General features: G+C 30.8%; 3 protein-coding genes, 1 long non-coding RNA gene and 2 other non-coding genes across 7 annotated transcripts; all 6 read left to right on the top strand.

Moving 5' to 3' along the window:
• Nucleotides 1-285: 285 nt before the first annotated feature.
• On the top strand, nucleotides 286-391 carry LOC145044404 (U6 spliceosomal RNA). Its single transcript, XR_013681358.1, has one exon. It is a non-coding gene; the product is annotated as a U6 spliceosomal RNA (small nuclear RNA).
• A 1,143-nt stretch (nucleotides 392-1,534) lies between these two features.
• LOC145042905 (NADP-dependent malic enzyme, chloroplastic-like) lies at nucleotides 1,535-7,920 on the top strand. 2 transcript variants are annotated; one of them, XM_078991426.1, is made up of 19 exons: nucleotides 1,535-1,720; nucleotides 1,834-2,028; nucleotides 2,253-2,545; nucleotides 2,635-2,755; nucleotides 2,849-2,923; nucleotides 3,003-3,154; nucleotides 4,173-4,344; nucleotides 4,434-4,529; nucleotides 4,630-4,701; nucleotides 4,825-4,908; nucleotides 5,073-5,171; nucleotides 5,265-5,312; nucleotides 5,633-5,686; nucleotides 5,787-5,975; nucleotides 6,050-6,127; nucleotides 6,214-6,288; nucleotides 6,698-6,788; nucleotides 6,870-6,998; nucleotides 7,679-7,920. In XM_078991426.1, exons 2-19 carry the CDS (start codon nucleotides 2,002-2,004, stop codon nucleotides 7,765-7,767), a joined length of 1,944 nt encoding a protein of 647 aa, XP_078847552.1. In that variant the 5' UTR covers nucleotides 1,535-1,720; nucleotides 1,834-2,001; the 3' UTR covers nucleotides 7,768-7,920. The 2 variants fall into 2 exon arrangements, with proteins under 2 accessions (XP_078847552.1, XP_078847551.1); XM_078991425.1 differs by having other exon boundaries at nucleotides 1,536-1,720; nucleotides 2,244-2,545.
• Nucleotides 7,921-17,479: 9,559 nt separating this feature from the next.
• LOC145040228 (uncharacterized) lies at nucleotides 17,480-20,123 on the top strand. The gene is made up of 4 exons (XM_078988185.1): nucleotides 17,480-17,876; nucleotides 18,006-19,220; nucleotides 19,370-19,531; nucleotides 19,642-20,123. The coding sequence occupies exons 1-4, from the start codon at nucleotides 17,480-17,482 to the stop codon at nucleotides 20,121-20,123; spliced, it is 2,256 nt and encodes a 751-aa protein (XP_078844311.1).
• A 24-nt stretch (nucleotides 20,124-20,147) lies between these two features.
• LOC145040227 (uncharacterized) lies at nucleotides 20,148-21,132 on the top strand. The gene is made up of 2 exons (XM_078988184.1): nucleotides 20,148-20,696; nucleotides 21,118-21,132. The coding sequence occupies exons 1-2, from the start codon at nucleotides 20,148-20,150 to the stop codon at nucleotides 21,130-21,132; spliced, it is 564 nt and encodes a 187-aa protein (XP_078844310.1).
• Nucleotides 21,133-21,693: 561 nt separating this feature from the next.
• LOC145042904 (uncharacterized) lies at nucleotides 21,694-24,355 on the top strand. Its single transcript, XR_013680799.1, has 2 exons — nucleotides 21,694-21,777; nucleotides 23,957-24,355. It is a non-coding gene; the product is annotated as an uncharacterized LOC145042904 (long non-coding RNA).
• On the top strand, nucleotides 21,919-22,067 carry LOC145044742 (small nucleolar RNA snoR135). The gene has a single exon (XR_013681685.1). It is a non-coding gene; the product is annotated as a small nucleolar RNA snoR135 (small nucleolar RNA).
• Nucleotides 24,356-26,544: the final 2,189 nt, after the last annotated feature.

Here is a 26,544-nt window from a genome sequence, read left to right as displayed (position 1 = left end):
AGAAATAGTCTTGTTTACCGGTTTCTTCCTGTTTAACCAGTAAAAATGACTATTTCTAAACGGTAATAACAACCATATTGGTCTAATATGCACAAAAAACCTTAGTAACCTAATACAGACAAACTAGAAACCTAATTACTCTCCTAAGTCATTAACCCTAATTTTAAAGACATTGAGAATATATGACCATCAACAGTAAACTAGTTCGTTTACAACTCGCGTCGTCCCATATCGACTAGAAGAAGAACCTGCTACTCCTCTATATGGCGAAACTCTTCATCTATAGTCGTTCCTTCGAGGACATCCGATAAAATTGGAATGATACAAAAAAGATTAGCATGACCCCTACGCAAGGATGACATGCACAAATCAAGAAATGGTCCAAATTTTTTTTAAACCTTTCGTCGTATTCTCTAAAACCCTAATTCCCTTTTCAAATGCTAATAAAGTTCAGTTGCAATTCTTAGGTTTCAGTAGATGAACTACTGAAGTCATGATAAGACAACATGTGGATTCCATGGTCAGATTGATCTTCTTGTTGATGTCTTCAACCATTTGTGACAACTAAGGGTGATCTTTCTTTCTATAAAGTCTCCTTTAAGTTTTTTACTTTTCCTGTCATTAAGTTTCAGGCTTTATAAACTTCCATTTATGTGTTGTATATAGTTGGTATGTGTTTGTTTATGTGCTGATTTTTTTATTCATTTTGAAACTTCAGTTTCTTACTTCATGTTGTGGTTTTGCTGTTTTAATTGATAATATGCATCATTTGCTAGTCCCTATTGGTTTTACATTTTCATTCGTTATCAAATGTAGACATTGATGGGAGGTATCAAAGTGAGATTGTTTTTGTACATATGGATGTGTTCATGTAAACATTTAAATGACAAAAAAAGAAGTTATTGATAAAATGTTGCATATTTATGTAATGAAGATCATCAATCATATGAGTTTTTGGACTTAAAAATTCTTGAAGGTTGTATAATAAGTTTAAATGGAAACAACTATTTTTAGTCAAGTCAGTCACATTGATTAGTAAGCATGTTTTCCAAATAATTGGGATTAATGATTTAGGAGGGTAATTAGGTTTTCAGTTTGTCTGTATTAGGCCACTAATGTTTTTTGTGCGTATTAGACTAATATGATTGTTATTACCGTTTAGAAATAGTCAATTTAACGGTTAAACGGGAAAAAACCGGTAAAAATTACTATTTGTAAACGGTAATAACAACTATATTGATCTAAGACAAAAAAAAAAAATATTAATGATCTAATACGTACAAATTGAAAACCTAATTACCCTCGTAAGTGATTATCCCTAATATATACACAAAACAAAGGTTCACTCCTCAACTCTTAAATAAACTAGTTGTGATACTTTTAAGGACGATAACTAGACATATACTAGACAAATCTAAAGATACGTTACTATCTCATAATCACATCTAAGTTAAATATTGAAAAAGGACAATAAAATGAATACTTTGCGACTTTGTGTTTGTCTTCATAAGAAAACTAGCGTCTAGCTGTAAAATGTAAATTGTTGAGTTCTGTGGGTGGGGCAACTTCTGTTAGTTGTTAGAGCAGCTCGTCAGATGTTCACAAACAAGACGAAATCTTGGTTGCAAATTTCAAGAAATCGTTCCACTCAAATCGACCTTCCCCAGTCTTTCACTCCCAAATAAACCCATTGTTTTTTCACCTACTGTGAATGCGAGGAGTACGCGCATCCGTCCATTCTTTATATAGAATCGAATACATTATTCTGTCATATCATCATTCGAAAGTTTATAATTTTATATTTCTGAATATTTTATTTTTATTTCGTTTCAGAGATGTGCAGAAGCAGAATGTTGTAATCTAAAGCCATCTTCCTGTAAACAGTAGACACCACCCAGAAGATCCCTCATAAAAACCAGAGATTGGAGACGAAAGGGATACTCATACACTCACCGGAGAAATTTTAAAACCCCCATTTCGTTTTCCGTTTCTTTCGTTAAGATGGCATTGATAGGAAACTCATTCAAGGTAATTTCACAATCATGCATCGTATTTTCTTAGTTTTCTCCTGCGATTTATGTCTGGAAATGAAAATGTGTTTGGATTTTGGCTCGAATCGAACAATCTCGCAGACGATTTCATTCCAGCTTTGAATCTTGGAAATCCGATTGTTAAGATAAAGATAATGTTTTTATCTTTTTTTTGGCAATTTCTATTTGTTTAAATCCAACCTCATTTTGTAGTTGCACCAGAACAATTCCCTTTCGGGGATTTCAAGAATGGCGCAGTCACAATCGTTGAGAGTATCAATTCATCTTCCGAAGGTAGTAGCGATGATGAACTCGAACACCCGACTGGAAAGAAACGTCACCGTTTCAGTGGAGAGCGTTGTAAACGAGTTGAATGCTCCGACGGCCGTTGAAGTCGTCGACCCTACATCGAACCAACATCCCACCGCCGTTGGCGGTGGCGTTGAGGACGCGTACGGCGAGGATACAGCTACAGATGAGCAATTTGACACCCCTTGGTCTGTTTCCGTTGCCAGGTGATCACAAATATCAGTGAAAAGTAAAAAAGATGCAAAATTTTCTTTCGATTTGTTGTGAAATTGGTAAATTTGATCGCTTTTTGTAGTGGGTATTCGTTGCTGAGAAACCCACGTCACAACAAAGGTTTAGCATTCAGTGAGAAAGAAAGGGATGCTCATTACATACGTGGGCTACTTCCTCCAGTTGTTGTTAATCAAGATCTTCAAGTATTATTCATTTTTTTCTTGATTTTTAATTTTACAAAATGGTTGAAAATGTAAAAAGAAAAAAAGTTAATACTATCGAATATCGATACCCAGGTTAAAAAGATGTTGGCTAACATCCGACAATATGTAGTACCTTTGCATAAATACCAAGCCATGATGGATCTTCAGGTACCCATTTAAGTATTTCATTATTATATTAATAAAGAATACAATTTTTTTTTTTTTACTTTTTTTTTTATTTAATTAGGAGAAAAATGAAAGGTTGTTCTATAAGCTACTAATCGAAAATGTTGAGGAATTTCTCCCAATTGTCTACACTCCAACAGTTGGTGAAGCATGCCAAAAGTACGGAAGTATCTTCAAAAGGCCACAGGGTCTATTTATTAGTTTAAAAGACAAGTGAGTTTGTGTGTATGTGGTTTCTATTTCTTATATTCTTATATCAATTAGATCTATTTAATTAATACTTTTGGTAAATTTTCAATTTAACCATTTATAAGTTAAGGTTATTTTTTGGAGTAGCTGAAAAACTAACTGCAAGCTGATAAAAAAAATTAACGATTGGTAAATAGCTAATATTCTAGCTGAAATATGTAAAGTGACATAAAATGGAATATAGGAGATTTGAGATTTTTTATAATTAATAAAGAGTATATTTGGAAGTTTAAAAAAAAACTCAATAAGCTCATTGAAATTCTAGTCTGAATGGTTTTTTAAAAACATATATTATAAGCTACTTTTTGATTTGTCAAACTTGACAATCTAAACAAACTCGAAAAACAAACTAGCTATGGCATGACAAACATTGGCTAAACCATATAAAAGTTTCTGATATTTTCCAAATTAACCATTCAAAATGGTTAATTTGGGAAAGAGATAAAAATGTTCGAAACTTTTATGGTTTGAGTGTAAAATAGAAAGTACTAGGTGTGAGACCCAGATTTAAAAAAAAAATTTAATATATTTTGTTAAGTATGTTTAATAATTTACAAAACTGAATTTGAAAAAAATATCAATATTAGTCGTGAATGAATCAATTTTTGCAACGTTTCTGCAAATTATCGTAAATTCAAAATTAATTTGCCGAAAATTATGTTTTTCATTTAAGAAAATTGATTTTAATTTAAATTGAATTTAATACATTAATTGACAACTTACGAGAGAATTTTTGGAGATATTTAAGTTTTCTTATTTTCTTTATTATATTTTTAAATTAGATTATTTTATAATTTAATAACAAATCCAAAAAAACCACAATTTGCCAAGTGAATTTAAATGAAATTGAAAAAATTAAAAAAATGTGGTGACAATTAGTTGATGACATGTGAAAAAAAAAAACATTGATACAAAACTAGCCGAAATATGATGGCAATGGTATTTTTGTAATTTGAACTTTTAACTAATTATCTTTTCATAGGGGAAGGATTGTTGAAATACTAAAGAATTGGCCTGAAAAAGATATTCAAGTGATTGTGGTGACGGATGGAGAGAGAATATTGGGATTAGGAGACCTCGGTTGCCAAGGTATGGGAATACCCGTTGGGAAGCTATCTCTTTATACTGCTCTCGGAGGAATTCGTCCTTCATTTGTAAGTTCTCAAAGATTATAAAACATTATGTTTTTATTTACTTATTTATTTATTTCATGTAACGATCGCTAAAAATCATGTATGTTTAGTGCTTGCCTATAACCATAGATGTGGGCACAAACAATGAGAAGTTGTTGAACGATGAATTCTACATTGGTTTGAGGCAAAAAAGAGCAAAAGGGCAGGTTGACTTTTTACGTTTTGCTAAAAAAAAGTTTCAATAAAAAAAACTATAGATTATTGAGGTAAATTATGGTTATATTGTAATATAATTATATTTGCTAGGAATACGCTGAACTTATGAATGAGTTTATGTCTGCTGTGAAGCAAAGCTATGGTGAAAAGGTTCTTGTTCAGGTTAGTAACATTTATAATAATAATAATAACAATATATTAAATAAGTATTCAAGATTTTCGTTCTACATATTGATTACATACTCCAACAAATGATTCTCAATTTTTTTGATCTTTGTTTTGTAGTTTGAGGATTTTGCTAATCACAATGCATTTGATCTTCTTGCAAAATACAGTTCCACACACCTTGTTTTCAATGATGATATACAGGTATATATATATATATATATATATATATATATATATATATATATATATATATATATATATATATATATATATATATATATATATATATATATATAGGCATTATGATTTATTACATATTTCTATTATTGGAAAATATTTATTAAGATTTTGTGATTTTGTTTTAGGGAACAGCATCAGTGGTTCTTTCGGGGCTTATTTCTGCATTAAAATTAGTTGGTGGATCTTTGGCTGACCATAGATTTCTATTCCTTGGAGCTGGAGAGGTAAAAAATAAAATAATAATATTTTTTCTACATTTTTTTTGTCAAATTTTATTTTTTAGATATGTTTAAATTTGAGCTTTTATTTATTTACAGGCTGGCACAGGCATTGCTGAACTCATAGCACTTGAGATATCAAAACAGGTAAAAAAAATTGACCACTTTTTGATGTGATATTTAACAAATTGATCACCAATTTTGCAAAATCGTTCTTAAATAGATTTATGTTTTTTAATATTTTTTGTCGCCTTTTTGGTAAGAGGCAATTTCACAACTTTTTGAGATTGACAAACTAGAAATTGGTGGTTATTTTTTTGTGCTATTGGTCAAGAAGGTGGTCAATTTTTAAAATACGACATCATAATTATTCCAATAAACAATATTTTACAAACACAAAGAGAGAAAAAAAAAAAAAAAAGAGATCAAATGATATATACGTATTAAGTTATTACGTAATCATGTAGACAAAAGTTCCATTGGAAGAGACTCGCAAGAAGGTTTGGCTTGTTGACTCTAAGGTAAAGATTAAAAAACATGAAAAACTCTTTTCATATCATCTCGTTTTGAGTAAATTATTAATTAATTTATTTATTTTTAATAAAAATCGTATTGTTTTAGGGGCTAATTATTAAATCCCGGTTTGACTCGCTTCAACATTTCAAGAAACCGTGGGCCCATGAACATGAACCTGTTAAAGAACTTCTTGACGCTGTCAAGACGATCAGGCCAACTGTGTTGATTGGATCTTCAGGGGCAGGACAGACATTTACTAAAGAAGTTATTGAAGCTATGTCGTCTCTTAATAAGGTAATCGTTTATTTATAATACTAAAATACCCAAACTACCCTCCGAGTAAGCCTCATAAATTATCGGTTTTTCAGAAACCTGTTATTCTTGCTCTTTCCAACCCAACTTCACAATCTGAATGTACTGCTGAACAAGCTTATAACTGGAGCCAGGTTTGACTTTTTTCCTACAAAAATTTGACCTAAAATTTTTACCCTTAATAATATAACTTTTTTTTTTTTTTTTTTCAATTTTATAGGGTCGTGCAATATTTGCAAGTGGGAGTCCTTTTGCTCCTGTTGAGTATAATGGAAAAATATATGTATCCGGACAGGTTTTTGATCTTTTTCTTAAACCCTAAAATTAGAGTTAATCACAAAAAAAAAATGACCAAAATAGGAGGTGTATTATAATTAACAAAATTCTCACTTTTTTTACATTTAACACGAAAAATAACCACTTTGCAAATTGCAAAATAACTTTATGAATGGTCCCCACCAAGAAAGAACCTTAAATTATTGTTTTTTTGCTAAATGACATCATTTCGCAAATTTAAGGTTTTCTTTTTGTAGTGGGGACCAATCATAAAGCAATTTCGCAATTTGCAAAATCAATATTGCGAAAAGGGTGGTTATTTTGTGTTACATGTGAAAAAGTTGGTGATTTTGTTATCATACACCTCCTATTTATGTCATTTTTGTTATTATATATGTTGACTTTTTGTGAATTGATTATTGTTGCAGTCGAATAATGCATATATTTTCCCTGGATTGGGTCTGGGGTTGATAATTTCTGGGGCAATTCATGTTCATGATGATATGCTTTTGGCAGCTTGTAAGTTTGCATAATGCAAAAAGCTTCTTGTTTGATGTTTGTTATTGTTTGTTAAGTGATATGTGTGTTTGTTTTCAACAGCTGAAGCTTTGGCTGAGCAAGTTACACAGGAGCATTTAGACAATGGATTAATTTACCCTCCGTTTACTAATATACGCAAGATTTCTGCTCATATTGCTGCTAAAGTTGCAACCAAAGCATATGAACTTGGTGAGATCACCCTCTAATCGCTTCTTTTTTCTTGTTTGTACATGTTAGATATGTGGAGTCCATGGATTTTCTCTCTAAAATAGCCCTTATATAGAGAGAGGTGGATGAGACTCTGTGTAGCTTATGTGGGACCCTAACATGCGTTAGACTATGGCTATGTTTGACAGACTAGCTGATAGTTGAACAAAATAGTCTACATCTGAACAAAATAGTCTACATCTGAAAAGCTAGCTGCTAGCTCATGAAAATGACATTTGGCAAAAGTAACACATAACCTATTGAAAAATGTGAAATGTCATAAAAAGGGAATGTAGAAAGAATGATTTATTTTATGATTAATAAAAGTATATTTAGAAGAACTTTAAAAAAAACACCATAAGCTCGATTAAACACTGGTCTCAGTAGTTTTTTAAAAAGTTAGCTTATAAATTATTTTTTTTATTTATCAAACACGACAATCTAAAAAAACCTTAAAAAACATGTTAGTTGTGGCGTTTCAAAGATAATCTTGTATCATGTATTCATGTTAATTAGATATGTGGAGTCCTGGATTTTCTTGCTTAAAAGGCATTTTTCGAAAAAAAAAATTCAGGACTCTAGATATCTAAGAGTATGATATAGTAGTGCTAAATTGAAATTGTGTTTTTTTTTTTTTTTTTTTTTTTTTTTTGGGTGTGTAGGTTTGGCAAGTCGGCTTCCTCAACCAGAAAACTTGGTAGCTTATGCTGAGAGTTGCATGTATAGCCCTAGCTATCGAAATTATTGTTAGGTCTTTGATAAAAGAATCGTTGATTCGGCTCCTTATGTTGTTTTAGATAGAGTAGTTTTGTATGTTAATTGTGTCATCTTTTGAACCCTCTATATGCTTTTAATATTACATTAGACTGAACAGAAAATGACCATTATTAGATACCTTAGATTATAGGTCCTTTTACACAAAAATGAACATGGGTGGTGTCATTTAATAGGACAAATACCTTTTTGGCTCTACACAAAATGACTTGGTTTTGTAATTTGTCAAAATTTGAATTGTGAAATTGTTTTGAACACAAAAAAAAGGGAAGAAAAATGATAAATGTTTTTGCAATATATGAAATATATGATAGTTCTATGCTTCTTTATGTTGTGCTACCTTAGTCCGTATCACAAAGATGACTTTAACATATACAAAAACAAAAACCTGTAAAATACAAAAAAAAAAAAAAAAATACGACAAACAAAGGTGGGTGAATAATAAAAAAAAAGGAATAAAAGAGACTAGAATAAAAGCAATAAATATGTATCATCAATAACGATTAAAATCAAAAATCATACGAAAAGTGATGCTACCCATCTACCTTGATGTTTACCTTCCACACCATCTATCTAAATTAGAATGAGTATAAAAGATAGAGTGAAACTATTGGTTAACTTGTCAAACATCCAACACCACTATAAATCTATAATTGATTAAGATAGTGCTTTTCAAACATTATTTTAGGTACCATCATATTTTGTTACAACTCGACATCTCATTTAGATTATTAAACATCATATAATAACTTTCATCATTATATTAAGGAATAAGTGATGCAATATAATGTACTTGTTGAACCATTTAATATAATATTAAGCTCATTATATTTGAAGATTGTGTAATATTTACATTATATAGTTTCTACTATAAATATATTATGTTAAAGAGTAAAAAACATATTAAAATAAGATTAATGTCATAAATCATAAAATGACAATCAATAATATTAAAAAAAGTTATTATACTCGATATTTCAATCGTTTTTGCTAATGTTGACGGTCGGAGACAAATTTTTAGTGTGACAATATTATTTTTTAGTTTTCTTTACACTATTGGAATATATTTCAATTACTGTCATATTTGATTTAAGGGTAAATTACACGAATAGTCCCTATGGTTTTGGGGTAATTTGCACGTTTGGCTGTAATTTGTTTTTTTAACTTGGAAGGTTCTTACAGTTTTGCTTTTGTTGCGCGCTTGGTCCCTGTTTTACCTAAAAAGACTATTTTTCCCTTGATTTTTTCCCTGTCTTACCTAAAAAAACTATTTTGCTCCTGATTTTTTAATTTATTGAAATAAGGTGGGGTAGATAAGGTACGGTAAGGTAATAGGGAAGTGGGGTTAGGGGTGTTTTTATTTAAATAAATAAATAAATCAATGGCAAAATAGTATTTTTTAGGTAAAACATTGATCAAGTGTGTAACAAAAACAAATAGTAAGAACCTTCTGAGTTAAAAAACTAAGTGAGCGATCAAACGTGCAAATTATCCCAAACCATAGGGACTATTGGTGTAATTTACTCTTGATTTAATAGTGGATGTTATCTCAATGTTATCTCAAATTATGTCATTTGGATATCAATAACGTAAATTCAATTTTAGATATTTTATACTTCATCCGTTTCAAATTACTAGTCCATTTTTGACTTTTGAAATCTTTTATCTAACTTTGATATTAAATATTTTTATGAGTATTATATATTACTTGATAAAACTTATAACAATGAAAAACCATTTAAAATATAACACATTCATGTATTTTGGATCAATGATTATTTGTCAAAAACAAAAATATTTAAGATCAAAATTAAAGAAAAAATACTTCAAAAATAAAAAATGAATTATCTATTTGGAACGAAGGAAATATATCATACGATTCAATTTCATCTCCCTTACTAATAAACAAAACCGGTTATCCACGTGTCATACAAAAATCGATTTCCTCCCAATGTAAATTCCCAATTATACCCATCCTTGGTATCACGTATCACGTATCATGAGAATCGGATTCAGAATCTTAATTTAAATTGGAATTTCACAATCTGAATATGGCAATATGGCAATTTCAATGTGCAAATCCGAATATAGATGGAAATCGAATGCACTATTCAATCAATTTTTGTTATATGGCCGATTAAATGCATCTTTTTATGGTATAAAGATCAATCGTATCAATTTTCATTATTATTTCGATTTCATGTTATTATGTTCAATATATAATTCAAACATAGGAATAACAATTATTCTTTACTGCATTGTCTTCCACGAATCAATAATCATTCTTCAATCGGCCATAACAATCATTCTGTAAGTTTCTTATTTTTATCCAATTCTCTGTTTTTTGTTTATTCTGAAGTTGATATTCTTGAATCAATCTTCGTTATATGGTCGATTAAGGACATTAAAGCCAGTAATTCTGTAAGTTTCTTATTATCAATTATGGTTCTGATTGTGTATATGTAGGCCCATGATTCTCGATTGCTGTGTTAATTGCAATAATACGATCATAACAACTATAAAAAAACTTATGTTCTGTTCGTCTATCGGTCCTGTATCTCAGTATTGAATGTACGTTATTGATTGGTAAACATTTTACGCTCTGTTTTTTGTTTTTTCTGAACTTCATATGCTTGAATCAATTTTCGTTATATGCTCGGTTAAGTACATTAAACACAGTAATCTGAATATGACAGCATTCATTAAGCACAGTAAACTGAATATGGACATTCAATAGGGACTTTATGGTCGTTTTGATATGCTTGAATCACTGTTTTTTGTATGAATATGCTTCAATCTGAATATGACAACATTTATTTATTTTTTTGTATGAATATGAATGTTTTTTGTGAATAGTGTACAAAAATCCGACTTTGTGAAATAAGATTTGCATTATATGTTTGGTGTTAATTGTTTATATTAGTTTGGAATTTCAAACAATAATGTTCATTTTTACACTGAATATGGACATTCAACAGGGACTTTATGGTCGGTTTGATATGCTTGAATCACTGTTTTTTGTATGAATATGCTTGAATCTGAATATGATAGCATTTATTTATTTTTTTTGTATGAATATGAATGTTTTTTGTGACTGCTTACCTCCTACAATAAGTAAGAATTTATAATTAAGTTCAATGGACAAAAATGCCCTCGCCAATTAACTTTATGTTATTAATTTATTAAGATTAAGATAAGATTAAGATATTAACATTCAGATTAAGAATTTATGTTCCTGTTATCTAAATCAGTTTCTCAAATTTAAAGATTTGTTATGCGACTGTATATTTATATCAACACTTTTATTAACAATATATATATGCAATAAAATTTGAAAAAAATACATATAAAGGCATTGTAGTTTTATTTTTCATGTTATAATTAAGTCCAATGGACGAAAATGCCCCTGCCAATTATATAGGGGTATATAGTTTGTTTTACCATGTTTCTGAAAGAAACTGGGTTTACCCCTTCTTTGTTTCAATTCTTTGTTTCACTTTTAATTACCGGTTTTACCCCTACTTTGTTTCACTTATCATTATTATTTTTAAGTATGAATGTTGTATAGGGGTATATAGTTTATGTTACCATGTTTCATTCGGATTCTGTTAGCATGTTTCTTTTAGATTTTGTTTTCTTTGTATGAATGTTTCAATATAACCATATTGTATTATTCAATTTGTTCATATATTATTAGTACTCCATACACATAATTCTAATTATTTTGTGTACTTTTTTGTTATAGTGACAATGGCAGAAAGAAAGATCACTTTGATTAAAGACTTAGACAATATGAAGGATGATTACACACTAAAAGTGTCTATCATCCAGCTGTGGAAATCGCTTTCAGATGGTAACCCCACTATTGTCAGATCAATTGAGATGATACTCATGGATGAAATGGTAAAATCTACTATTCTAATACCATTATTCAAAACCATTTTTTTAATTTGATCATTCTAATAATATTATTCAAACTCAATCATTGAAGATTTTATCTTCAATTGTGAACAATTTATATTTATTAAAGATTCCCTTTTTAACATTATATAATATTCTTACCCTATGTCAATTTTAGTTATATGCCCGATTAACTACATCTTTTTATGGTATCAATATCAATCGTATCAATTACATTTAAGTTTCATTGTTGGGTCGATTGGATTTTATTATGTTCAATATATAATTGAAACATACGAATAAGATTCATAATTTACTGCATCGTGTTCCAGCAATCAACAATCATCGACACTTCAACAATCAAGCATCATCGACACATTGTCTTCCAGCAATCAAGAATCATTCTTCAATCGGCCATAACAATCATTCTGTAAGTTTGTTATTTTTATCCGATTCCCTGTTTTTTGTTTTTCCTGAACTTGATATGCTTTAATCAATTTTCGTTATATGCTCTATTAACGACATTGACGACAGAAATTCTGTAACTCAATCATTGAAGATGTTATCTTCAATTGTGAACAAAAATGCCCTCGCCAATTAACTTTATAATTAAGTAAGAATTTATAATTAAGTTCAATGGACAAAAATGCCCTCGCCAAGTAACTTTCTTATTATCAATTGCGGTTCTGATTGTGTATATTTATGCCTATGATTCTCGATTGCTTTGTTAATTGCAAAAATACGATCATAACAACAATAAAAAAACTTATGTTCTGTTCATCTATCGGTCCTCTTTCCCAGTATTGAATGTATGTTATCGATTGGTAAAGAGTTTACACTCTGTTTTTTGTGTTTTTCTAAAACTTTTTGTATGTAGTTAAACTTAATATAATATATTTACTTGAATATGTTATATACATACATATTATGTAGTGACTAATTAACGAGGGGATAGAGAAGGTTAGTTGATGAACTCACATTAGTCATTTCGTTTGTAGGGTACATGGTTTAGGGAATAGAGGATGCATGCTTGCTAAAATGATTTGAACTCATACTTTTAACACTACACATGTTCCACACTACGGTTACAGACTATAACCTTATTGATGTATGCCTGTTACTCTGGATTTTGACACACCAATTCAGAAGGCATCTCTTTTAAGTTGAAGCGGATCCACAATCCCTTCAAATAAAAGTGTTATATATCAATCTAACAACCAATCTTGTTTAAAAACTTATGTTGGAATGACAGATAATTGTATAATCATTTTTGAAATTTCTAAGATTGTTAATATTCATTATCTTAATGATTTAGTTTTTTGGTTTTCCAGTACATGTTTTGTGGAAATTACCCCTCTTATCAAGCATAATTTTGTGTTACTGTTAATTATTTGAGCCGTTTCAAAGACTTTGAGTTTTTACTTTTTAAAGTATTCAATGCCCATGTAATTGTCTTAAATAAATTAATGGAGCAGTTTTGTTTGTTTTTTTATGTTGTCTATTTTCTCCTCAATAACATTATAAAAAACAATTTGATCGATTATGAAATTATGACTATATTTAGACAGCTAAAACTTGGAATACAATACATTTATCTGTATTTTGGGATTTTATAATATTTAATCTTGAAAGTCAAAGAAACAATATTGAATTTAATACTTGAGAATAACATACATGCATTTATAAACACAATCTACTACGTCTTGCCCAAAATACCCTTAGAGTCTTCAGGGAATATTTTGCTTCTTTTACAGTAGTAAAAAATGAAACTATGTTGTTATCTATATACAAATATCATTGCATCCTACTATGTGACAAAATTGCCCCTGTCCATCCATATACAACTTGAAAGACTTAGCTTATGAAAGTCTGCTGCAAGGAAGGTATATGTCATATAACTTTGAATTGGAATTAGAGATTTCATTCCATGGTTGCCAAAAGGATAAAATTCAGTTTAATTTTTCTTTTTATTGATGAAATTACCAAAATTCCCTTCCAAATACATTTTTCTAACAAATTTATATGTTTTAAGTATCGTTGTCATCGAATTTGAAAGAGGTATAGAAGGAACAATACAAAAGAAAACATTTGCTAATAAAAAACTCAGAAAAAAAACCTACAATGGAGTCCAATTATCGGTTTTTTGTTTTTTATGATCCTGATATGCTTGAATCACTGATGCTATCATTCTTTGTTTTTTATCTTTTTATATGCCTACTACTCCAGGACATATTGGTAATTTTCACATCAGGGGTATATAGTTTCTTTTAATATGTTTGGACTTGATATGCTTGATATATCATAATCTGTAACTATGGAATTCGAAGTCATTCATCAAAATCATCCTCCCTAATAGTATCTTTTCCAACAATGCTTATCTTTATATAACATAATAAACATTACTTCCAATAGTTACAAAGTAAAATAACAGAATGAAAGAAAAATGTAATCCAACAATACAGTACAAAAAAATTTATATGTGCAACAAAATTCGAAAACATTACATATAAAGGCATTGTACTTTTGTTTTTCATGTCATACGTAAGTTGAATCGACAACATTTTTTTTTAATTTCACAATAAATTTTAATATATAATGTTTTTGTATAAAGTTATATATTTTGTTTCATTTCAGATAACAACTACTAACATGGACTCCTTTAAGACTAATAAGAAGATAAAATTAAATAATTTCTATCTGGATAATACAAAAAAATTACATTCGTACACTACATCAGTCGGTCAAATTCCAACTTCTACAAATGTTACTAACCCTGGTGATAACGGTACGTTCATTATATATTTTACAACTTTCTTTATCAATGTTTTTAATCTAAATTATAACTATTTCATGTGTGTATATTTCATTATGCAGATTCAAATAGGAACATCTATCATGTTCAGGCTACAGAAAAAAAAAGAATAAGAAAATTATACTTGGACAATAAAAAAAAAGGTTCGACCAAATGAATCCATACAACTACATCAACATCACATCTTTTTAAAATAAATGAAAATGATAATTTACTTAATTTGTTATACACTTTTCTTCTTTATTGTTTATTTAAATTTAAATTTAAATATCTAAATTGAAAATTCTAACATGCTCATTTTTTGTATCATGTCTTTTTTGTATATTAATATTCATAGAATATTTTCTTGAGTTACATTATTATTTAAAATTTATCCATTTCTTGTCACAATTTTTTTTTGCAGCCAAATTCAGAGAAGTTGTGCATCGAAATAAAAACCGATCGGCATCTACATCAAGTGCCAATGTTTCAAAAAAAATCAAATTTCCAAACGTCTCCTTCACATCTAAATGTTACAACTCCGTTATCTAACATTTCAAATGGTAACTCATTTATATTATCCTTTTATTTTATAATATATATTATTATTGTATCACATTTATTGTATCACATTTAGTCATGAATATTTCCGATAACAGTTTTCAATCACGTTTACCAAACATCATATTGGATTCAAACGGTAACATACTTGATTGCTTATACACTTTTTTTTTTCTCTTTTTTAAATTTGTAAAATATAAATTCTGTCATCCATATTTTTTTATATTATCTATTTATCATTATTAGTATTCATATACTATTTAAAAATTTACAAGATTATTTAATATTTATCCATTTCTAATAAGATTTTATTTCCAATCAAATTAAAAGGAGTTGTCGATCGAAATAAATTTGTATCCACATCTACATCAAGCGCAAATATGTCAAAACAAACAATGTTACGTACTCCTCCTTCACATTTAAATGTTAGAAGTCCGTTATCTAACATTTCCAAAGGTAACTCATTTATTTTTCCATATTTTTTTATAATATATGTTGTTATTGTATCATATTTGATAATCTAAATTTCAATCTTCTTTTCTCAGTCATCGATATTCCCAATAACAGTTTTCAGACACCGTTACCAAACATGAAATTGGATTCAAACGGTAACGTACTTGATTGCTTTTATACCTTTTAACTTTTTTTTTTAAATATATGTAATAAAATTTATTACATCATAGTCTTTTTATATCATCTCTTTATCAATATTCATATTTATATAATATTAAAATAATTATTAAACAATTTTACATTTCTGATAATCATTTTTTTGTATATGAATTTAAAGGAGTTGTACATCGAAATAAAAGCACATATCGATCAAAAACAAGTGCAAATACATCAAAACAAGCAATGTTACAACCTCCTCCATCACATTTAAATGTTAGAACTCCGTTATCTAACATTTCCAACGGTAACTCATTTATTTTACCATTTCATTTTGTAATATATATTATTATTGTATCATATTTAACAATGTATACTTTCAATTTTTTTCCGCAGCCATGGATATTTCCAATAATAGTTGTCAATCGCCGTTAACAAATATTAGACAATTCTCTGTATTTTCAAATGGCGACACATCCAACAAATCATCTACAATAACATCAAAATCGTCTTCAGTCCTGTTAACTAATCCAAATAATAAAGCAAAGAAAAAAAGGGCAAATTTAACTCCTATTCCAATATTTGGTTTGAGATCCGATCAAGACAAAATCGATGGTCAAAATGATCAAAACATATACAACGGTATATCAAAAGGTAATTTAGATACAAATATAATATTTACATTTGTTCATTCAATGTTTTTCACTTATATAAACTTACAAACTTAACATCTTTATGTCAACCTTAATTGACAGATTATTTGGATCATGGTGATCAGATTGTTGTATGCCAAACATGTTTTGCAAAATTATGGAAAGATGAATCTATCAAATATAAAAAAAATGAGAATCAAAATTATTCTTTATGTTGTGGTTATGGCAAAGTTGAACTACCAGCTTTAAAGAATGAACCTTCAACCTATGCCCATCTTTTTACATCGGGAGATTCTAAAAGCAAACACTTCATGAAGAACATCCGTTCTTACAATTCTATGTTTTCTTTTACGTCAATGGGTGGAAAGATTGATTCCTCAATCAATAGAGGAAAGGCTTCATACATTTTTAGACTTAGCGGTCAAAATTATCATAGTATCGGAAGCCTTTTACCGGAACAGGGGTTAAAACCAAAATTCTCTCAGTTGTACATATACGATACTGATAATGAGATCGCGAATAGACGGACATGTTTTGGGTACACTTTTCACAATTATCACATTAATAGATATCTTATTCATCAACATTATATTATTTATTTATCTTTTGTTTATATGTTCATGTTACTTGCAGTGGAGAGAATCAACGATCTACGTCAAATTCTTCTATCCTTGATAATGATATTATACAAGATTTGAAGTTGATGTTGGATTCAAATAATGTCTTGGTTCAGTCTTATAGAATGGTTATGGATTGTTTTCATCAAAACCCTCATGTTGATATCAAGTTGAGACTTATTGGAAGAAGGGACCATGATGGAAGGATATACAACCTACCATCTGCTTCTGAGGTTGCTGCTTTAATTGTTGGAGATATTGGTGATTCAATTGATAATAGAGATATTGTTGTTCAAACGTCATCAGGTTCTCTACGGCGTATTAGTGAATTACATCCATCATACCTTCCTCTTCAGTATCCACTATTGTTTCCATATGGTGATGATGGTTACAGGGTTGACATACCACATCGAGGTGTTACACCAATAAGCAACAGCAAGAGGCCCAATTGTACAATGAGAGTTTTTTTCTTATAGAATACAAGACAGGGATCAATATTTTTCACTAATTCTTAATTCAAAAAGGTTGTTCCAACAATTTTTGGTTGATGCTTATACTATGATTGAAAGTGAGAGATTACATTTCATAAGGAGCAAACAACAAATTCTTAGATGTGAGTCTTATGAAAAGTTACGTACTCAACAGAACCTAGGGAATAAAGATATATCCAATGTTGGACAACGTGTAATCTTACCTTCTTCATTCACTGGTGGTGCACGTTATATGATGCAAAACTACCTTGATGCCATGTCCTTATGTAAATGGTTTGGATATCCTGATTTCTTCATAACCTTTACATATAATCCAAAATGGCCTGAAGTTAAAAGGTTTCTTCAAAACACTTCACTAAATCCTGAAGATAGACCTGATATCTTATGTAGGCTATTCAAAATAAAGCTCGATTCTTTGATTAAAGACATACGGGAGAATAAAACTTTCGGCATTGTTCAAGGAGGTAATAAAACTTGTATTTCTTTCTAATAGTTTTGTTATAATGATTATTTAGTTTGTTAATATTTTTGGTTATTTGCAAATATATTTCATCCAGTACAAAGATTATCTTATTTATAAAATTAATTTGCAGTGGTCTATACGATTGAATTTCAAAAAAGAGGTTTGCCACATTGTCATATTTGTCTGTTTATGCATGCTGACTCCAAGCGGCCTACTGTTGAATATATAGATCCGATTATTTCTGCTGAGATTCCAAATACCAATGAAGATCCAGAATTGTATTCACTTGTAAGTGAATTCATGATACATGGTCCTTGTGGAGCTGAAAATATGAATTGTCCATGCATGGTTGACAAGCAATGTTCGAAAAATTTTCCAAAGCAATTCTGTGATCATTCTTCGGTTGATGTCAACGGTTATCCCTTATATATGAGAAGAAACAATGGATATTTTGTCGAAAAATCAGGTGTCAAGTTAGACAACAGAAATGTTGTTCCATATAACAAATATCTGTTGAAAAGATATCAGGCACACATTAATGTTGAATGGTGCAATCAAGGATCTTCCATAAAGTATCTGTTTAAATATATAAACAAAGGTCCAGATAGAGCTACAATTGTTGTTGACATCAACGCTGATTCTAATCACGAAAAGGTTGTCGATGAAATAAAAGATTATTATGATTGTAGATATATATCTGCATGTGAAGCATCATGGCGAATATTTAAATACGATGTTCATTACCGATATCCTTCTGTGATGCGACTACCTTTTCATCTTCCTGATCAACAACAAGTCATATATGCCGCAGACGATGATATTGACGATGTTCTTGAACAACCTTCAGTTGCTGCTTCTATGTTCACATCTTGGATGGAATGTAATAAAATTAATAAAGATGCACGAAAACTTACATATGTTGAATTTCCTACAAAGTTTGTTTGGAAACCTGATGATAAGTTGTGGAAGCCAAGGAAAATTGGACGTTCAATAGGAAGGATTCACTCTGTTTCACCTAAACTTGGCGAAGTGTACTTCTTACGGATTCTTTTAAATAAAGTGAAAGGTCCAAAATCATTTGAAGAAATTCGCACGGTAAACGGTGAAGAATTTCCTACTTTTCGAGATGCATGCTATGCTTTGGGCCTCTTAGATGATGACAAAGAATATGTTGATGCAATTAAGGAAGCGAGTCATTCAGGAACTGGTTTTTATCTTCGTTTCTTGTTTGCTACGATGTTAATGTCTAACAGTTTGGGTAGACCAGAGTTTGTTTGGGAAAATACATGGCAACACTTGTCAGATGGTATTCTTTACAACCAACAACGTAGATTAAAGTCTCCAGGTATTATAATTTCGTATCATTATATGTAAAAACGGATTTTATATATTTTAAAGTAGGTGTGACACCCGTGTAATACACGGGGTTTTTAAAAAAATAATATAAATTGGTTAATATTATATTCTTTTTGATATATTGTTCATTTTTTACAGGTTTATCACTCAACGAGGATCAACTCAAAAACCTGACTTTGTTCGAGATCGAACAGATTTTACTTCGTAACAACACGAGTCTTAAAAATTATAAACAAATGCCTTACCCTGATTCCGACACAGTTTCTTCTTCAACAAATCGATTATCATGGAGGAGCTGGAGTATGACATAACGCTTTTAAAGAAAGAGTTTGATAGTATGTTTCATGCATTAACAAACGAGCAACGCAATATTTTTCTTGATATCATGACTACTGTCAATGATAATAAAGGAGGTGTGTTTTTTGTTTATGGATATGGTGGAACAGGCAAAACCTTTCTTTGGAAGACGTTATCTGCAACAATTAGATGTAATGGTGATATAGTTTTAAATGTTGCTTCAAGTGGTATTGCATCTTTATTATTGCCTGGAGGTAGGACAGCACACTCTCGGTTTATAATTCCGTTGAATCTTACCGAGTATTCTGTTTGTAAGATACCGCCTGATAGTGAACTCGGCAGATTAGTAAGAAAAAGTTCATTGATTATTTGGGATGAAACACCTATGGTCCACAAACATGCATTTGAAGCTTTAGATCGAGCTCTGAGAGATGTATGTAAGTTTGATAAGTCTACCAACTCACATATTCCATTTGGAGGGAAAGCGATTGTTTTTGGAGGAGACTTTAGACAGATTCTACCTGTTGTTCAAGGAGGTAGCAGACAAAATATTGTTAATGCTTCTTTAAGCTCTTCATATATATGGCAACAATGAAAAGTCCATAGATTAACAAAAAACATGAGACTAACCGTTGGAAAGGATCCATATGATATTCGAAAAATACAAAATTTTGCAAAATGGCTTTTGGACATAGGAGAAGGAAAAGTTGGTGGTTTGAACGATGGTGAAGCGATTATTGATGTTCAGGATGATATTCTAATTAGTGATCCACATGATCCTATAGGTTCATTAATTGAGTTTGTATATCATTCAATCTTGGAAAACTTCAACGGTACGAGTTATTTTCAAGAAAGAGCTATACTAGCTCCAAAAAATGAAGTTGTCCAACAAATCAATGATCGTTTGTTAGCATTGTTTCTCGGAGACGAAGTCGAATATTTAAGTTCAGATACTCTTTGCCAATCAGAGTTTGTTCATGATCAGTTTGATCCCAATTTATACTCCCCGGATATTTTAAATGGTCTTAACGTATCAGGTTTGCCAAATCACAATTTAATTCTAAAAGTCGGTGTTCCAGTTATGTTACTAAGAAACATTGATCAGAAAAATGGATTATGTAACGGCACTAGACTACAAGTGAAATCTCTTGGCAAACGTGTTATTGAGGCAATTATAATATTTGGAACTAATATCGGAAAGCAAACATTTATTCCAAGAATGTCTTTAAGTCCATCTGAAAAAAAAAATCCTTTCAAATTTCAAAGAAGACAATTTCCATTGGCTATATGTTTTGCAATGACAATTAATAAAAGTCAGGGGCAGTCGTTATCAAAGGTTGGTCTGTATCTCAAGGATCCTGTTTTTTCACATGGACAACTGTATGTTGCCTTATCTAGAGTTCAGAGTAGAGAAAGACTGAAATTGTTAATTTTAGATAAGAATGGTAGACTTACAAACAAAACTTCAAATGTTGTGTATAAGGAAGTTTTTAGGAATTTATAAATGCTTCTAACCCATTAAATTCTAACAATTATGTTTTTTTCTGTTTTTTTGTAACATTTTTTTAAATAATTTTTTCTTTATATAGCATTGTAATCCATAATATTCACTTTGTTTTGATATTTCATTTTCAGACTTTAATAGACGCCACATGGTGTTTTTTGATTCCTCCCTCATTACAAAAATATTGATTTGTCATCACACTTCATAAATCATTCACATATTCAAAGATGTATTTTAGTTATCTTCATATTTAACTTTCGATGGATTGATTGCGTTTCTATTTAACATATATTCAAATTTATATACTTTTTTACAAAATTATATTAATTTTAATTTTAAATAATCATTACAAATAATGCTAAACAAACTTAATTCTTATTAATAATATAAATATGTTTTCCAATTTTTGACCCGTGGTTTCCACGGGTTGTAACCTAGTATTAAAATATAGATTATTGAAATCCAACAAGTAATGTGTGGACAACCGAAAATAAACATATTGAGTAGAACTAATTTATTTATTTATAAAGTATAAACTACCTAAAACATAAATTGAATTGGAATTTTGTTATTTTAAAGTGAAATTCATAATTTCATATATATAAAACATCAAAATTATAAAATAAAATGGGCCAGAACATATCTATCAAGCCCACGTAAACCACAATCACATTAAACCCTAGCGCTCTTCTATTTATTCCATCCACCGGCCACATCTTTCTTCAACGGCGAAGCATGGTTTTAGGTTCTAATTCTTCCTTTTTCTTTTTATTTATGTATACTTCGATCTATATTTTCTTTTTGTTCATATTATTCGCCATTAAGATAATCTCTAAAGCATCTGATATTTAACGAGTAGTTTACTTATTAAATCTGGATTAGTTAAGAAGCAGAGATAGTGTGTATCGGCGTTGTGCTATTTGATGCACTTTGACTGAAAGAGTTCTCTGCGACATTAATGTGACATGGGAAAGGTGGGCAGTTGTGTTCCATTTTTCTCAATTGGAATCTTCAACAATCATTTTTCCCACATTTTCTCTTCTAATATTATCATACTAATCCACTAATTTTTTTTCTTGAATTGTTAAGTTGTGGGATTTTGATTTAGGTTTTAAGGCTAGAATACGGATTTTCAACAAATTTGTTGTGTTTATGCACTTTCAAATAAATAGCGTCCAATTATTTTAGGTTCTATATATTTGTTTTTTCTGTCCAAGATCAAATTAAACATTTGACGTTAAATCATTCAAATAAGGTTTTCTTACTACAACCAGTTTTACTAAGGTTTTTTATGGTTATGATTCATTATTTTGATGATTTGATACAAGGTTGTTATGACGTACTTCGTCATGTTTTTTAGTGATATGTTTTTCGTTTTATGGTTGCATAAATTACATCAATGGATCAAAATCCAAATACCCTTTCACCAAATCTGAACTCAAACCTAAAACATGTTATATTTCATATGGTATTTGCTTGATATTAGTCTTAATTTAATTTTACTCAACGATGCAATTTCTTACCTCACATTCATTGTAATTCCATCACGATGTTTCTAATGAATTGTTTATGGGACTATGATAAAATTTTAACAAAACATTTTCTGGTTTTATCATTTTGTATTTCAAACACAAGTCACATTTATTCAATGACAACCACTTGCTATCGTTGGTAGAAATTGTTGATGAAATTTAAGCGGGACAAGTCGAAATCAATGTTGTTTTTCTTCATATAAACTTTTTTTCAGTATGAAATTTTATGACCATTTTTCTTAAAAGTATGTTTTTCATATCATTTTTCACCAATGTTGATTTTTGACGTAGTGCACCATGATTCTGCTAATGCAATTTTCTCATGTATTGTCCGACTATATCGACCCTTTTGGGTATCTTTGGTTTTCTTTTTTCTACTGCCTAAGGCTTTTTCCATTTGGTTTCGGTATCATTCCCTACCAATATTCTCTACCGATGTTTGTGTTTGGATTTTTAATTTGAACGATGATGAACCAAAAATGTTTTGTTGGAAATTTTTTGAAATAGTTTTGATGGAAGGCCAATTGTGTCGAACGTTGGGTAAGTAAAATAAAATAAGACTTGTAGTTAGCGAAAATCATGCAGGGTAGGAGTTGATTAGGTTTAGGATTGAGGAGGGGTGTTTTGGTTTTGATCAATTGTTGTAGTTTGCGTAATTGTGTAGAAAGAAAGAGATGAAATTGCTTAAAACATGTTTTAAGCTATGTAATTTTACGTTAAAAATAAGCAATTTGAAAATAAATGACATTAAGTGGTTATAATATGACCATTGCCTTTGGCGTTCCTTTGAGTTGCTTTTTCGACTACAAAAACCTGGGGATAATCTATTGGCATTCCAATGACGTTGAGGATGTGCCACTAAGGCACCCTCTATTATAGTATAATAGATGTTAATCACATATGATTAACCTCGACGACTCCGTTCAGCCTTATTAACAACGGTAACTTCTCCTATCAATCAGCACGTGCTTAAAACCTGTTCCAGCTCTCTTATGCAACGTGTACAAGAACTGTTCATAGTCACAAGTTTACCAAATAATTAGGACATTAGTTGTATTCTGCTGTATATATTCCTCTGTTGTAATCAATGTTGAGATAAGGAATTCAGATTCAATTTACTTCTAAAATACTTCAACTATATATGGTATTAGAGCTCAGATAAATTATTTTTCTCTCCTTCTTGGTGTTCCTTTTCCATGGTGACAAATCAGAACATTTTAGGGCTTGCTACCAATTCGTCTTTTCAAATCCCCACAATCAGCATAAAGCTTGAAATCTCCAACTATTGTCTATGGCGTACCACTATTGTATCAGCCCTAGAAACTTTTGATCTTGAATCCTTTGTTCTTGATCCCAAACCACCGGCTAAAACTCTTACGATCGAACATGCAGATTCAACACCCACCATTGAAGCTAACCCAAAGTACCAATTATGGAAAAACGTGATCGTTATTTGCTTTTGTGGCTGAAATCCACCCTCTTCGAAGGCCCCCTGGTGATTGTTGCTCGTTCAACCTCTTCTCAACTTGCTTGGACAAAACTTTCCAAGCCCAAACCAATGCTACACGTGTAGGCGTGGGATGATGGTTTATAGTGTAGACAACAATGTGAAGGCCACCTCACCCCAAAATCGCTTTGGAACTTGAGATGAGCTAAGAATTGTACAAATAATGCCTAGTATATGTCTGTGTTTACATTAAATATTTTGTTGTGATGTTCCAGGGCATGATTATTGGGAAATTGTTCCTTGTTCGTGTAAAAAGGAGAGGAGAGAAGACTCCTTATATTCCATAGCATTGTTAGCCTAAAATACTTTAATGGATCTTGAAAACTGAGTTTGAATCATTGATGCAAAGGTAATGTAAAACTCAGGCATTTCAGAATGATATTGCATAAGATAAATCCATGTAAAGCAACTAAAATCATCAATAAAGATAACAAAGTACCCTCTGCCACATATCACAATATTGACCGCTTTGGGCTCCCGACACGGAAACTTCCCAGGGGATCACCCATCCTTGAATTGCTCTCGTTTGGGCATATTTAACTGCAGAGTTCTTATGAGATCTACTACCTTCACGACTTTAAAACGCATTGTGACAAGAAAGATATCCACACCCTTTATAAGGAAATGTTGCTATCTCCTTCCAAGCCGATGTAGGATCAGGTGCAACACACCTTCACCCCCATTATAGGGTTTGACGTCCCTATCGATCATATAGACTCGTGCCCCAACTCTGATACCATTTATAACACCCCCCCTCAGACACGTATCACAATATTGTCCGTTTTGGGCTCCCAACACAAAAACTTCCATGGGGTCACCTATCCTTAAACTGCTCTCTCCTCGAAACGCTTAACTGCAGAGTTCTTATGGGATCTGCTGCCCTCACGACTTTAAAATGCGTTGTGACAAGGAAGGTATCCACACCTCTTATAAGGAAATGTTTCCTTCTCCTTCCAAGTTGATATAGAATCAGGTGCAACCCACCTAATTGTAACACCCGTAAATTCGGGCTAGACAATAAAGTTATTATAAGCCATAATAATGACTTTTAAATAAGAGATTGTTTAGGATAAATAACCTTAACTGGGTTATAGTATATATCGTAAATAGTGGGTTAGAGGTAGGTTACTTCTTCGCCTTAGTGATCTAAACGGAAGTCGTAATATTAGGAAAAAGCGAATTTGTGCATATATGTAACGTCTAAATCTGACTTCTATAGAGGAAATTATGATTTTTCTAAGATTTCAGCGTAATAGTGTGCGCATAGAAATTGAGTTTTAGATTAGTTGATTTTTGGCCTAAACAATCTAAACGAGAGTTTAAGATCTCATTGTTAGGATTCCACTGATATAAAGACAACCGAGAACAGTCATCAGATTAGATAGTTATGAATTTTTAACGAATTTTAACCGTCTAAACCTATTAAAAATATAACATAAAAAAGTCAGAATTAGCCGACGGAGTCTAAATGAAAGTTGTAGATCTCACCGACAGCTTTCCAAGGATATAAAGAACGTGAAAAACGTAGTTCGTATGAAGATGATACAAATTTTTAAAGATTTGGAAATTCACACGTGAACGCAAGAGGCGCGGCACGCACACCTTCTAGAAGGACCACGTAGCCCCAAACAATGATGGACACATATCACGCTCGGAGGGTATGAGTGCCGACCAAGCCTATGCATAACGCGCACTTGGTTGGGTGCGACGCACACTTGTACTTAAATAGAAGTTCGGGTGCTCATTTCTTTCCATCTCCTCCAATAATGTCTGTCGACTATCCCTCCTATAAACCCCAATTTTCTTTCGTTATTAGCCTGCGACGAAGCCCTACGAAACCCCAGAGTACGTGTTCGAGTAGTAGCCTTTGAGTAGGAGACCTTGAATCAGAGTTCTGCTCACTTGTACCCTGGTTCTGATCCATAATCTGTAAGTGAGCTACACTTACTCTGCCCTCATGTAATTTATAATTATAGTTATATTCGTTGTTATGAACCCAGAATTAAGTTTTATTAGTGATTTCAAGTAATATATTGATTGATCTACTTACAAGAGAGGTGTCTAGAATGGTCATGTTCGGCTTGGTTGTCGGATTTCAGAAAGACTATATGTCGAAATGGTCCTGCCTCCCGACTGTGCTGCCCGACTGATCCTTATTTGATAGAACTATCAATATTCATTAGAACGATTGATAATTCTAGATTCTCTCTAATTGTGTAGAATATTAGACTAAGATTTAGTGATAATGATACTAGGTCACATCAAAGGAAAGGTTAGTTGCTAGAAGTGAAGCTCTGCCTGAATTTCGAGTCATCACTTTAACAAGTGAGTGTATAGTTACTTTCAAACTTACGCATATATATATATATATATATATATATATATATATATATATATATATATATATATATATATATATAAGTATTGTAAATGCTTAACTGCTATGTACGTTATCCTTGTGTTTAATGTAGTT

This window comes from Lactuca saligna, chromosome 4, assembly GCF_052625555.1.
Source record: "Lactuca saligna cultivar CGN05327 chromosome 4, ASM5262555v1, whole genome shotgun sequence".
Taxonomy (NCBI): Eukaryota; Viridiplantae; Streptophyta; class Magnoliopsida; order Asterales; family Asteraceae; genus Lactuca; species Lactuca saligna.
Note: the sequence above shows the minus strand (reverse complement) of the source record. Positions and strands in the feature narration are given on the sequence as shown.

What these genes read in the sequence shown, in the direction of transcription:
- LOC145040228 (XM_078988185.1), top strand. Translation starts at nt 17,480, where the DNA reads ATGATTGAAAGTGAGAGATTACATTTCATAAGGAGCAAACAACAAATT. An exon ending in TTTCGGCATTGTTCAAGGAG is followed by an intron (nt 17,877 to 18,005) that starts GTAATAAAACTT and finishes ATTAATTTGCAG; the next exon opens with TGGTCTATACGATTGAATTT. An exon ending in ATTATCATGGAGGAGCTGGA is followed by an intron (nt 19,532 to 19,641) that starts GTATGACATAAC and finishes ATGATAATAAAG; the next exon opens with GAGGTGTGTTTTTTGTTTAT.
- LOC145042905 (XM_078991425.1), top strand. Translation starts at nt 2,002, where the DNA reads ATGGCATTGATAGGAAACTCATTCAAG. An exon ending in AAGCCATGATGGATCTTCAG is followed by an intron (nt 2,924 to 3,002) that starts GTACCCATTTAA and finishes TTATTTAATTAG; the next exon opens with GAGAAAAATGAAAGGTTGTT. An exon ending in CTATGTCGTCTCTTAATAAG is followed by an intron (nt 5,976 to 6,049) that starts GTAATCGTTTAT and finishes TCGGTTTTTCAG; the next exon opens with AAACCTGTTATTCTTGCTCT.
- LOC145040227 (XM_078988184.1), top strand. Translation starts at nt 20,148, where the DNA reads ATGAGACTAACCGTTGGAAAGGATCCATATGATATTCGAAAAATACAA.